This window comes from Scardinius erythrophthalmus (genome assembly GCF_964197995.2).
Source record: "Scardinius erythrophthalmus genome assembly, chromosome: 23".
In the NCBI taxonomy this organism is placed as follows: Eukaryota; Metazoa; Chordata; class Actinopteri; order Cypriniformes; family Leuciscidae; genus Scardinius; species Scardinius erythrophthalmus.
Genome location: NC_138243.1, coordinates 25595416 through 25610229, shown reverse-complemented (window position 1 = coordinate 25610229; position 14814 = coordinate 25595416). Strand labels below are relative to the sequence as shown.

General features: G+C 37.6%; 2 protein-coding genes across 4 annotated transcripts in view; one reads left to right on the top strand and one right to left on the bottom strand.

Moving 5' to 3' along the window:
* Positions 1-4886, top strand: part of bmp1b (bone morphogenetic protein 1b) — a 31252-nt gene extending 26366 nt beyond the window's left edge. For both annotated transcript variants that reach the window (XM_081355060.1, XM_081355059.1), the window contains exons 15-20: positions 1553-1733; positions 2069-2194; positions 3084-3211; positions 3329-3542; positions 3621-3871; positions 3948-4886. In XM_081355060.1, the coding sequence (XP_081211186.1) occupies positions 1553-1733; positions 2069-2194; positions 3084-3211; positions 3329-3542; positions 3621-3871; positions 3948-4082 (1035 nt within the window). In that variant the 3' untranslated portion in view covers positions 4083-4886. The remainder of the gene's footprint in view (positions 1-1552; positions 1734-2068; positions 2195-3083; positions 3212-3328; positions 3543-3620; positions 3872-3947) is intronic.
* A 2109-nt stretch (positions 4887-6995) lies between these two features.
* On the bottom strand, positions 6996-14814 carry trim69 (tripartite motif containing 69). Of its 2 annotated transcripts, none has more exons than XM_081355069.1 (6): positions 14206-14814; positions 14022-14117; positions 12346-12579; positions 11627-11649; positions 11407-11525; positions 6996-7640 (listed from the first exon to the last, which is right to left on the bottom strand). In XM_081355069.1, the coding sequence occupies exons 1-6, from the start codon at positions 14725-14727 to the stop codon at positions 7096-7098; spliced, it is 1539 nt and encodes a 512-aa protein (XP_081211195.1). In that variant the 5' UTR covers positions 14728-14814; the 3' UTR covers positions 6996-7095. The 2 variants fall into 2 exon arrangements, with proteins under 2 accessions (XP_081211195.1, XP_081211196.1); XM_081355070.1 differs by having other exon boundaries at positions 11407-11522.

Sequence of the window (14814 nt, the reverse complement as noted above, 5' to 3'; positions counted from 1 at the left end):
CTAGGGCTACCCCGACTAAAGAAGTTTTTAGTTGACTAGTAGTCGTTTATTTAAGCCATTAGTCAACTAATTGCATGTTTATATTAATTTAAATATAAATAAATATATACTAGGGCCGAATATCTAGCCTATTCTGCGCTCAAGCGGATGCATAAAGTTTGCCACGAAGCACCAGCAAAAGTATTGTTTATGGATGTGTCCGAAAAAAATAGCAAGGAGACGTTAATTATTTATCTACTCTTTCCCTGCCAGCATGTTTGTTTTTTGTTTGTTTTTTAAGTTGCCAGCCACCGCCAGCATTTTTGGTCATTTTTACAAAAGTTTCATGGCCCCCAGAATATTTGATTGTTTGAATATCTGAACATGCAATTTATCCTAGCTTCCTGCATTCTTTTTTTATCAACACTTGAATATGGGTAAGTTTCATTAAAAAAGCAACATTTTGAGCAAAAAGCTGAGAAAATCACGTTTTTGTCAAAGACTTCATCCAGATGGGATTCAGAACGATGATCAAAAAAACACATGAAGTAGATCGAGTCTATCAACACCAGCCATTGATGGAAAATTCCATCAATGGCTGGGAAGCATCGTCTCACAAATGAAGGAAATTTCTAGTGAAACTAGTGATTTCTGAGGCAGTGTCGGCTGCAAAGTTGAAGTTGTGGATGCTCGCCATCTCTGCAGTAAATCCTTACGAAAAAGAAGTATACTTCAAGTTAATTTTATGAAGTATACTTAAGTAATGTTCAAGTATATTTTTAAGTATAATTTATGTAGTAAGTATACTAATATCAATGTGTAGTACTATTTCAATACTGCTTGGGACTAAATTGGCCCACTTTTAGTATATAAAAGTATACGTTTAAGTGTACTTTAAGTGTAACAGTTGTAAACTAAGTACACAACTAGGTTTCTCATTTGTAATGCATCTGTACTACAAGTGAACTAAGTATACTAGTAGTTTACTATTTTAATACAAGTAGTACAGTTTTTAGTTTATGAAAGTACACACTGAAGTGTACTCTCAGTAAACTACTAGTTTTCTTTAAGTGAACATAACATTATACTTAGTTTACCATTGATATATTATTTTTGCACTTGCAGTATACTATGTTCAAATGTAGATATCATTTTTTATACTTGAAAAATACATTTAACTGTACTTTAATTTTATAAACCTTTTATTAGCTTCATGCATCCTTTTTTTTATCAACACTTGAATGTCGGTAAGTTTCGTAAAGAAAGGCAACATTTTAAACAAAAAAGTTGAGAAAACCACATTTTTGTCAAAGACATTTTTGTCAAAGACCGCTGTTGACGTATGTACGTAATTTCCAGCGAAAACCATACTGACAGGTCTAAAATATAAACAGATCACATGTAATAGGTTTACCATGAATCAGGGTAAGAGAAAAAGACGTTTTGGAAGAAGGATTGATTATCTATTAACTATTTGTTTATTTAAATGTTGCTCATTTTGAGCAACCACAAAAAAGTAAAGTAAAGTAAAGTAAAAGTGAAATCTATTCTTTGGTTGTCTGTCTGTTTACAGGTTTGTAAATATGATTATGTTGAGGTACACAGTGGTTTGTCCACTGACGCCAAGCTTTATGGGAAGTTCTGTGGCACAGAGAAACCAGAGGCGATCACGTCCCAGCTCAACAGTATGCGTGTTGAGTTCAAATCAGACAACACCGTGTCCAAGAGAGGCTTCAAAGCTCAGTTCTTTTCTGGTGAGCATGAGAATTGATGATTTGCGTTTGTCTTGTCAGCTAACGAACAATATAAATGAGTTTCAGGCAGTCGTGACTTTCTTTTCTGACTCTTAACTCTTCTTTTGTACTGAACCCATAATTTATGTCAAGCTGTCCATCGGTTTGTAAATGCATACATTTACAGTAATGTACTTACAATGAATGTCTGTGGTGAAATACAGATCTGTCAAGTTTCCTTTAATAGCCTTCATGAATGTTGTAGACTCGTCTTTCACTGATATTTATATAATTGGGTGTATTGTGTCAATCAACAAACTACAGAATAAACTACAGTTTCTCTTTTTCTCTGGCAGACATGGATGAGTGTTCTAGGGAGAATGGAGGTTGCCAGCACGAGTGTGTTAACACGTTTGGGAGCTACAGCTGTCAGTGTCGCAGTGGCTTTGTGTTGCACACCAATAAACATGACTGCAAAGAAGGTTCGTCTTTACATCACGTTACCAATCATTCTTTTATTAGAGGCATTCATTTGGCTGGAGGCATTGATTTGGCATAAATTGACAAAATTAAGCACTTCAAAGCTCTGTATTCTTTTTGAACTCGTACAGATGCAGAGATGAATGTTTTTTTGTGAAGGGCTGTTCGTTATTGCTCCAAGGCTGCCCTGAGTACACAATTTTTTTTTTCCTTTTGCTTTTTGTAAACTCTTTAAACCTAAAGTTACGATTACCTCTTAATAAAAAGTTTTTTTTATCAAAAGGAAAAAAAATACTGATACGAATATGTCAGTATATTCACAGTATATTCAGATATATATTTATTTTCCTGTTGGGTAGTAACTGATTATATATAGGTAATCTGGATTAAGTAATCAGATTCCCCCAAAAATTATACCTGTAAGTAGATTATTGATTACATGATTACTTAATATTCACAAAATGGCAGTAAATTATTCATAATTTATTAATTCTCACTAATTCTTCTTTTCTGTCTTTTAACTTGTCCTTTCTAAAACAGCCTAATACTTATGTATGTTTGGGAAACTCTGTCATTATGTAATGTTTAATGCACTTCATTTTGTTGATGTCAAATTTTCAACAAAAAAAATGTCTCTTTGTATTGTTATATCACTTTAGTACAAGATTATCCATTTTAAATCTATCTGATAAACAAACGTCAAAAGCAATTTAAAAGTAATCAAAGAGTAGTTTGATTATATTACCAAACATGTGTAATGTAACAGATTATGTTACTAACTATTCAAAGAAGATATAATTTCATTAAGCTTATAGAAAATATTTTCTATGCATCCTTTCCTTGGTTGAGGATTCACAACAATCATCTATGTCCTGGTTTTTGTGTTTTTAGTGGGCTGTGATCAAGCCATTACCAGTGTGTCCGGTATCATCACCAGTCCAAACTGGCCTGATAAATACCCCAGCAAGAAGGCCTGCACATGGACCCTATCCACCACCCCAGGCCACCGCATTAAACTTGTACTTGCATCATTCGGCCTGACAAAATGAGTGGTTGAAGATACAGTATACACTAGTAAACCATTTCACCAGCTCTGTTTGTGTGGCAATTAATCCGAATTGTATTCTCTCCCATAGGCTTTTGAAGAGATTGACATGGAGGCTCATCAGGAGTGTACATACGACCACTTGGAGATATATGACGGCCAAAATGGCAGAGCAACCAGTTTTGGACGCTTTTGTGGGAGCAAAAAGCCATCGCCAGTCATTTCCAGTGGTAACACCATGTTCCTGCGGTTCTCCTCGGATAACTCGGTACAGAAAAGGGGTTTTAAGGTCTCTCATTCAGCAGGTATTTTTTTCTCTGAATGGTCCCGAGGTTCTCCATGAACGTTTGATTTTGGCTACCGATAATCATTCTTGTTCTCAGAGTGTGGTGGTAGTCTGAAGGCGGAGATAAAGACCAAGGATCTGTATTCCCACGCTCAGTTTGGTGACAACAACTATCCCGGAGCTTCAGACTGCCAGTGGGTGATCTCAGCGGAGAAGGGCTATGGGGTGGAGCTCATCTTCCACACCTTTGAGATTGAGGAGGAAGCTGACTGTGGCTATGATTACATGGAGCTGTTTGATGGCGCTGATGTCAAAGTGCCCAGGCTGGGACGCTACTGTGGGTCTGGGGTAAGCTTGAGATTTTTGTTAAGCCAGCAGAAGCACACACATCTATACATTTATGTCTCAATTTTATCCTTTATAGCCACCAGAGGAGATCTATTCAGCTGGTGATGCCATTGTCATCAAATTTCACTCGGACGACACCATCAACAAGAAAGGTTTCCATGTTCGCTACAGAAGCACCAAGTTCCAGGACACCCTGCACTCTAGTAAGTGAGTTCTTCATGACAGAAGAGCTCCTGTGCACCTGTATTATTGAAGACACCCGAGGCCTCTTGCTCCCTCCCCACCAGACTGAGAAGAGGAAGTCCTAATGGTGCCAACCTCATATGTAGCCTTTCAGCTATAAAAAGCAGAGATAACCAGCTTGATGTAGGGAAATGGCAACAAATTTTGTCGTACTTCAAAGGATCCATTGAAAAATCAATAGGAAATGGAACATCAGACTGGCAGATATTATTAGTATGAAGAGCTTTGTTGACTGCAAGTACAGGAGGAAGGATGAATTGGATTCAAAATGTCCCTGATGCACTTTAGCCTCCCAGAGATCTCGTCCATTCCTTGAAGTCTACCATCTTAAAGACTTTTAGATGTTTCTTTTATTATAAAAAAAATTACAATTTCTTTTTTATTGCCACACATCTGGGTAATTGAGTTTGGAAATGTATAAAATATCATTCAATCATACTTACAAGGATTATATTTTTTGTAAAAAACAAAAACAAAAAACAAACAAAAACAAACAATTGTAGCACTATTCCTTACATGAGAGTTGTACATGATTATTTAGACTTCTAAACTTAAATTATATATAGTAGAAATAGATCTAGTAGCAAGGAATAAAGTAAAGCAACAATGAAGAAGGATCCAGATAATTCAGCAACACAATCAAAGAATACCAACACGTTTCGGCTTGAGAGCCTTCCCTTAGACTTAAATTGTTTGGCATTTGATATTGTCCATCTGATGCAATGAACTGTAAGACAATGCTAATGTGACTAATAAACAATTTGAGATAACTAAAGGTTTTTATTGCTCTTTTGCCTTTGTGTATAAAATGAGCTAGGATCATCAAGTGAGTAGTATATGAGTTAACAGCCTTTACCAGGAATCATGACCTTTTGAAACTAGGCTACTAGGTAAGTTTTTAACTATTATAGCCTGTCTGCAGTGAGCCAACTTGGCTAAAAACAACAACAACGTAGTTGTCAGACTGGACACTTTTTAGCTGGAAAAGTGAAAAAGCCCATACACTGCAAAGAATAAAAAAGACTAGAAAAAGGCCATTTCATGCTCAATATAGCATGACCTCAAGTGTATTTGTTGCATTTATGTGACATTTAATACATAATAAAAATATTAATGACAATTTTGAATTGTGAATCTTTTTTTTTTTTTTTTTTTTTAAGTAAACATCATTAAATGCTTTGCTTCCGCTGGAAGATAGTCCCTTGTAGTGGCGACTAGCACAACAACAATTTCTGTTTTTCTATGTGGGCTACACAGTGATACTTATAAAACTAGGCTAACCTTATATCATACATTTTAGCACAGCTGGAATGCTATGATTATTTCATCATTCAGATCCGGAACTACCTTAAAAACATTCTTTTCAAACTGACGTGTATAGGCTGATTATTTAACGCCGTATGCGACACGTTTTTCACCCTGTAATTATAGTTTTTTTATTTTGTATTACCAGATTTATAACCTTAAATATAGCCTAGCTAATTCTTGAGTTGTCCAAGTAGGACCCCATATGGCAAAATAAAGCCAGATCAATTTTCATTTTAAGTTTAAAGGACTTCATGACTCATGCCAATTGTTGTTTTAGTCATTGTGACTAATAATAATAATAAGCGTAGGCCTAATTATGTTTATAATTGCTGCTCTCAGAAAACTAGACTTCCTTTTCTGTGTCAGCATGATGCTGGGGTGTCCACCTGCTCCTGGAGGGCCATTGTCCTGCAAAAAAACACAACAAAACCAGCTAATCAAGGTCTTAATAGGCATACTAGAAACTTAAAGGCAGGTCAAGTTGGAGCTAAACTCTGCAGGACAGATAAAGTTTGGACACCCCTGGCTTAAAGTAACAAGAATACAATTGCACCTCCCTGTGGTTAGTAAAGGTAACTTCATTGATCGTATAAAGTAACGAGGTGGGAAATAATTTGTTACATGTTTACCAGACAGTAAAAAGGAAGCAACACACTTTGTTCTTGGTTTTTAATGAATTTCTTCCAGAGATTGTACATGCTTGTATGTATTGGGCTACTAGGCTTGCATAGAAGCCTAGTTTTAAGCTGATATAAGTGGTATTCGCACTGGCTACACGAACTTGTACTGACTGTTTTGCTGTGTACAGCATTGAGCTGTTAGGCTGAAGATAGGGGAAATAGCTTAATAGTCCATTTTCATGCTTTTAATGTCCTTCGGAAAAGAATCTGTCACTGGTTAAATATATACTGTAATATACTCAAAACATTTTGATGATATGTTGCTTGCAAAAATACTTTTTAGTCAAAATATACAGATAATGTCGATGGAGAAAAATGCTTTTTGTTCTCAGATGGGTGTAGTTACTGCATCTACCAGCAGGGGCTGACTGGACCATCCTGACCAGCCAAATATTCACTCACCCCTTTGTTTATAAAATCTAGAGTACATGAACATGTGTACAAAGGCAGTGATATCTGTCAGGGTATCTTATGCGTGGTAGTCCAAAATAAAATAGCTTACTGCAGCATTAAACTGAGAAAGGGTCATGAGCCACGGTTTATAACCATTTTCTAAAGATTTGGTTTCATTTTGCATGTGCCTCCACTAACCCACTGTGATGTTGACATAAATGCTTTTGCAAAATATGTTGTCATTAAAAAAAAGTATATATATATATATATATATATATATTATGTATATAATATATATATTTTATTTATATATATACATATAATAAGAGAATATTGAGAATATAAAGAGAATATATATATATATATATATATATATAGAGAGAGAATATATATATATATATATATATATATATATATATATATATATATATATATAGTGGAAATTGTAATTCGCTTCCCTTTAAACAATATTCTCTTATTTAAAAAAACTTAATATCCAGGTCCAGCCTAGTGTTTATATATAGAAAAGAAATATTAATATTATGAAATATAAATATGTCAATAATTCATATGTAAAATATGAATATTAAAACCTAAAATTCAGATTTTAGGTAGGAACACCTTAAGAGGTTCATTTTCATGCACTTTATCCAGGAACCCCAGGTTAAAATAAGGGTAGAGGGTCTCAGTGAAGGTGTCCTTGAAGGTGTAGAGGTGTGTCATGTTCTCAGCATTGTAGAAGGACACCAGCCCTCTTTTATAGTCCAGATACACGCCGATTCTCGCCAGTGGCTCTTCCAAGGCCAGTAATGTTGGTGGAGACGTCCCAGCCATGTACTGAACTCCATACGACAGTGAGAGCGTCCAGAAGCCGTTGGCCGGCATGGTATTGATGACGCCTTTTCTCGTGACGGATTCGCGAGCGACTCCTACGGTCCACACGGTGCTGCTGTACACCTCCACCTCCCAGTAGTGGCGGCCTTTAGTGAACCCTTGACTGCCCATGAGAGACAGGGCGGCATTGAAGCGCTGTGGGTTGTCCTGCACCGTGATATTGAAGGTCTGGTAGCGCACACAGGTGAGCGAAGATGTAAGACTGAGCCAGGGGTTGGCTGTTTTGGAGTTAAATGTGATGGCTGAGGGAACTAGAACAATGTAATAGAGAATTATTAGTTCATGATGTAGTAATCGGTTAAATGTAATCAAATAAGTCTTAACTGCATTTACTGATTCTAGATTGTAGTCTATTGGAATCATTGGTGCCCCCTTGACTTGATTTCGATCTTATCAGGTCATACTCGATTTGTAAAGTTTAAGCAGTTTAGATCAAAGCCTTAGTACATCAATATTGGTGTTCCGCAGGGCTCAGTTTTGGGTCCTTTTTTATTTATTATTGATCTTTTACCCCTTGGTAATGTTTTTAGGAAATTTGGTATTAAATTCCACTCCTATGCCGATGACACCCAACCTAACCTGCCTGGTTTACAAATTTTCTTAAACTAAACATTGAATTATTCTTGTTGGTTCAAAAATCAATCTGACCAAATCTAAATGTTCCTCTGTGAATATTGATAATATGATTTCTAGTGTCTGTTTCTAATCAGGTTAAAAATTTGGGTGTCGTCTATGACAGTACTTAATCATTCGAAGCACATATGTCACTTATGTCATTGTCAGTGTCATTCTCTCTGCACATTTCCACATACGTAAAATTAATCGACTTTGTCCAGTTCTCTCAATAAAGAGCACTGCAATTCTTATTCATGCTTTAGTCACTTCATGTATTGATTACTGTAATGCTTTTTTTTTTTTTGGCCTGCCTTCAAAGCTTTTCCACAAACTCTAGCTACAGAATACAGCTGCTAGAATTATTTGCAGAACTCCTCAAACTGAACACATTACTCCCATTGCACTTGCATTGGCTCCCTGTTAAATATCATATTGATTTTAAAATCCTCCTTCTTATTTACAAGGCACTCAATAATCTTGCCTCATCATCAGGGGCGGACTGGGACCAAAAAGTGGCCCTGGACTTTCTGGCCCACAGCAGCCCACCACATCCCACATCATTGGCTCATTAATGTGCAGAATAATATTTAACACCACTTATAGCATAAGAATATAACACAATACAAAATAAATGCTATTTAACCATTTATTTTAAATAACACTATATATTAGGTCATATTTGTAAAACAAAGGGAAACAAACAGAAAAACATTAAGACATACAACATTATTAATATAAAACTATCGAGACAGCAAATCAGCTAGTCAGGGGGTATCATCTTGGTGCAGTGTAAGATACACTACTCAGCAGAGTAGGCTGTACCACTCAGCTGTAACTCCTGAATCCAGATTGAAACTATTTTGCATTTACAAAAATCCTCATGGCATACTATTAGGCTATCATGAGACATAAAACTGATGCTTTTTTTTTTAAGCATAACTTTTCAGCTCCACCTTTTTTCATCCATGGACAATTATTTGTAAATATCTGCTCTGAGAAATTCGCTGTAACGGATAAATCTCTCTCTCTCTCTGTAAATGAGGCGTGGAGTTGACCAAACTAATTAACAGGGAGGGAGGACAATACACTCACATGCACACAAAACACACTCAAGGAGTATGTTTTGCGTGCATGTGAGTGATATTGTCCTCCCTCCCTGTTAATTAGTTTGGCCAACTCCATTGCGTATCTTGAAATACGCCGGACTCACTCATCCATTTGCGTAGAAATTTAATATTATGATTTCTGTCATTTAAAAAAAAAATTTATATATGGTGTACCGGGTGGACCGGCCCACATTGGCCAGTGGCCCACTGGGAAAAGTCCCTGTGCTCCAGATGGCCAGTCCGCCCCTGTTCATCATAGGCCCTGTCCCAAATGGCACACTCCGGACTTGTGGACTTCCTCAGAGTCCACACTTTGGTGACGTAATGTAGTGCAGACCTATAGGGCCCTTGGCGCGAGTCCACGAGGGCACATTGAGAGGTATTTTTGGGACAGACTCGATCAGCACACCGGAAATAACGGCCTGGTTGTTGTTGGACAGGAGAAATCACATTTTTGTGCTCCGACGTCTTATCTCCATGTCAACTACACAGCCTAATTTTACAGTTCTATATTTTGATATTGTGCATGCCACCTGGGCATTAGACAATAGATATATCATGCTTATTTAAATGATGTATACAGTTGTACATAATAATACATAATGTTCCATTTGAACTAAGATTACAATTTTAAAACATAATTTAAACATAATTTTTTTCACTTTACAGGTTTCAATATTCATACTATGTTTACATATGACTCAGTATATTTATTTAATGAATCATAATGTGATCGTATTATTCAACACGCTATTATTATGTTTGAGACATCAACCACTGGTCGATGACCATAATGTTTGTGTAAACTGTAGGTAACAACTGGTAAAATGTACATTTAGGTCATAAAAACCGTAATATTTTCTTCTCAGCCATGTCAACAATTATCCGTGAGTGAAATCTCCTCCCATCTGTTGTCTGATTGGCCTTTCGCAAGGATTCCTGGGTAGTTAAAGTGCGTGGAGCCTGCTTCTATGCGGGCTTCACGGAAGACCGCTTCAAGGGTACAAAGGGGGCGCTGCTGAGCATACTTCAGAGCGGTAAAATGCTGAATGGGACGGCCTACGGACTCGTAGACTCAGCGAGCACGCGAAAAGTCCACATGAAGTGCGCCATTTGGGACAGGGCCATACTTATCTGACCTTCCTCATATCTACACAACTACTCGTACTTTAAAGCTGCAGTCTGCAGTTTTTCCTCTTTGTCGCCATCTCTGTTCGAAATCTGCAATTGCAGCGTTTGCAGCTCAACTTTACGTGCGTTGTGCCTCGGCATGGCACAGCGCGGATGAATCCAATGTTTTGAGGAGAATGTGCGGCTGTCAGATACTGGATGCTGTCATTCGCTATCACAGATTCTACTTTTTGGAAGTATGACCAACATAAGAATTTTCACTGGAAAATGTTGTCTGAATAAGTAGCCTAAGTAACATCCACTTTAGTTCTGACCAACTAAGGGGAAAAAAGCATTGCAGTAAATCGCCCTGATTAAATCTAACGATCGCTTATCATATCACGTCAAACCATGCAAATTATTCTCAAATTGTTAATGTTAACAACATCAGCATTGCGTGACTACATTAATGCCCTTCCGATATTTGTCCTTGTTTTCGCATGGCCCGGTTGCAGTCTCTTTTTTTCTCCGAAGTCTTTCGCGTTTTACAACAGGTGAATCTCCATTTGTCACTGGGGATTGTCGTTTGAACCTTTCTGGATCCGCCATCGAATTGATAAGTTTAATTATATCAAGTGCTGTGAGAAAAGGCTATAAATCTCCACCACCAACATCCTCACACGCAATATAGCCTACTAGCCGAGACTCTTCTTTATGTGTACAGATGTGACGCAATATACTAGCCGAGACTCTTCTTTATGTGCACAGATGTGACGTAATGACGCAAAGAAATGCTCGAATTTCCTGTGGAAATCCACCAGTACCACTGGAATTAAAAATATTATTACAAGCTTACCATTTTGAATCGAGCTACGGCAAGCAGATAGTTTTGAACACTGCCTGGTTGTGTACTTGCTCAAATTATTTTGGATAATTTTTAACCCAAAAAAGCTACGGACTGCAGCTTTAAGATCATCTTCTGCACTCACTCTAGTGACTTTTATGTGATTGCTTTTATGCTTGTATCCAGTTCTAACCAGGCTGTAATAATGATCATTTGTTGTTTAATGTTGATAGTTTTATTGGGTTTCTAAGGTGTCTTGAGTGTCATGTAGGCATCCATAAATAAAATGTATAATAATAATACTATGTGTAATTTTTTATTTATTTAGGATCATTCCCAAACCTGGATAGATGCTTCCCTTCAGTGACTTCCACACTCTGTACTGCAGGGGCCCGGCGAAGCGGCCCTCACACAGGCTGGGTGGTGTCAGTGCCTGCCTCTCGAACTTCGGTGGCTGCCTGCTTGAAACAACAAAAGCCCAGACGCAAAAACAATTCAAGCACTTCCTCATGAAAATATTAGTGAACACATTAAATGTAACAGATCCATAGAGGTCGCTCACCTTTGAAGCAGGCCCTTTATACTCTGCAAAAAAGACAGGAAAAGGGAGATTGATGAAATTGGCTCAGTTCGAGAGGCTGGGGCAGAAGTTTTCCACATGAGATCAGTGTTTGAAACTTAAGCTTCATCTGCGACTCTGGAAAATCCCCTTGTGCAGCACTAATGGCATTATCTTCCTATTGCAAGGGTGAGATCATTAGATTGTTTCCTGTGTTGACCCAACCCAAGTGATGTCCCACAAGCTTTTTGTAACAGTTAACTATTGAAATGATAAAGTAGGATAAGATAAAAATAATAATAATAATTATATATATATATATATATATATATATATATATATACAACCCTATATATGTATGTGTGTGTCTGTGTGTTTAATATTTTTTAAATTGTTTACTCATTTAGTAGGCTATTATATGGAAATGGACTGCATTTATATAGCGCATACATATAAATATGTAATAAATATCTAAAACTATTAAAAAATGGATCTTAATAAATATATTTTGTATTATGCAATTAAATTTGCTTATCTTTAAAGGGTCGTTTACACAGCAAATCACTGACAACAGGGAATTCTACTCCACTGCAGGATCCAACTGTATCAGGCAGCGGATCACACACAGTCTTCACTGTCTGCACACTCATTGCCAACCGTATGACATTGGTGCTGCAAATATCTGTGAGTGTGAACGTGTGGCTGACTGTGCAGTCACTCACCCTGAGTAGCGTGTAAGGATCCTGTTCGCTGAGTTTGTCCTCAATATCATTCATAGCTCTGCGCAGACGGGATATCTCCACACTGAGAAGGGCCTTGTGCTCGTCCAGCCTTATCAGCTCCCGACGCTCCTCCGTCTTCAGCTTCACCTGCAGGAGTTTCTCTTCCTGGTACAGGAACTGGTGGAGCTCGCTGAACTGTGCCTCGATTCTCTGCTTCAGATCTGCAGTGTGCTCCTGCGTTCGAAAGCAGTCACGTTTGAGATAATGTTTTCCCTCAAAGTGGAAGTCAACTTACGCTTGAAAATGGTATGTTTTGAAATTGACTGGATCATGAAAAGTGGGCATTGTAGTGCAGCCAGAATGGGTTTCTTCCATTTTCCCCTTAAAGGAATAGTTCACTTAAAATTGAAAATTCTGTCATCATTTTGTCATCTGCTGAACACAAAAGAAGATATTTTGAAGAATGTTGGTAACCAGACAGTTGATGGACCCCATTGACTTCCATAGTTCAGCAGAAGAAATAAACTCATACAGGTTTGGAACAACTTGATGGTGAGTAAATAATGACAGAATTTTCATTTTTGGGTGAACTATCCCTTTAAGACCTAGCAAAACTTAAAGGAATGGTTCACTTAAAAATGAAAATTCTGTGATCATTTTCTCACCATCAAGTTGTTTCAAACCTGTATGAGTTTCTTTCTGCTGCTGAACAGATACAGATCTACTGTGATCTAGATAAAGAAATTTTGAAGAATGTAGATAACAAAACAGTTGTAGACCACATAAAGTTCCATGGAAGTCATTTACCGTCAACGATTTGGTTCACCTTTGTTCCCAGACAGCGCTCTTTAAAATAAAGGTTTCAAAAGGAGGTTTTCGCAGTGATGCCATTGAAAGAACATTTTTGGTTCCTCAAAAAAACTTTATTTGAAGAGTTTTTTAAAGAAACTTTTTTTTCTTAGTGTGAAGAATTGTAACCTGTCTCAAGAACCTTTATTTTGCAATGGCAAGGTTCAATGGATATTAAAGGTTCTTCATGCATGGAACCATCAATTTCAATAAAGAACCTTTTGCTTTTTCATGTCTTGCTTCAGCAGAAAAAAAAAAAATTTTTTTTTTTTATAAAAATCCCTCAGTGTTTTTGGTCCATACAATGAAAGTCAACGGGGTACAATGTTGTTTTGATGGCAAATATGGACAAAAATTTATGAAATACTGTATCTTCAAAAAATATCTTCTTTTGTGTTTGGAATGATGTGAAGTTGAGTAAAGGATGGCAGACTTGTCATTTTGTGTGAACTGTATCCTTTTAAGAAAGTAACTTTGAATTCATGTTTATTTAAATGTACTATTTACTTACTATTAACTGGAATTTAGATCAGGTGCAGGGTTATGTGGTCAACTAAAACTAAGATCATAATAATTAGAAAATAAAAATTGTTACTTGAAATTAAATTAATATTAACTAAAATAAAATACAATATAAAAATTTCAGAAATTCTCATTTTCATCACATGTAAAACTGAAATAAAAATTAATTAGAACTGTAAAAACAGAAAACAAAATGTACAATGTCAATGATACTAAAATAACACTGATCAGGTTAGGTTTAGGAATCATTGCCAATGCTTCCCAGAGAATATTGAAGAGTGTGCATGAGATTGTGTGATTCTTACCTTCAGTTTCTTCACCTCCTCTTCAGTTTCTCTCTCACACTCTAGAGCAGTGTTGAGCTCTTTTTGAAGTGCAGTTGCAGAAGTGGTTAGAGAAGTCTATTCAACACAAAAAACAATGACTTATTTTCTGCTGAGCTGAAGATGGAGGTTACAAAATAAGAAACAAATTGTCTTTGTTCCTTACCCGATATCTCTTCTGCGCATCTTGCACGCACACCAGCGTATGAGCCCGGTGGTCCTGAGAGATCCCGCACACCAGACACACCAGCTCCTGGTCTTCCTCACAATAGAGTTTCAGCTCTTCTCTGTGTCGGCTGCAAAGTGGGGTTTTAGGAACCGTGTCGGCCGACATCCCAGTCAGCCGACCCCCACTTTCCTCGATCCCCTGGCAGTAGCTCTCCACGATGTTGGCTACAATGCGGTTGGGTCGGTAGCTCTGGCCAGGGAAGACTTTCCGGCATTGAGGACAGGAACCAGACCCGGATTGGCCTTTCCCGCGAGGGCCGTTCCAGTAACTGGAAATACAGGCCTTGCAGAAAGTGTGGTCGCAGGGCAAGGAAACCGGGTGCTTGAACAGGTCCAGGCAGATGGAGCAGGTGAGGTCCCTGCTCAGGCGCTGCGCAGAGCTTTTGGACACTCGAGAAGTGAGCTCAGCCCTCAGCTTTTGCTTGTCCATTTTGTCCTGTGTGGGAAGATTGTTGGACATCTAGTCTGTTGTCTGCGCTGTTCTTCTCTTGTCTCTTCCCTGCCTGCTCTCTCCGAGCTCTGGCCCTGTCTTTCCTGTTGACTGTGA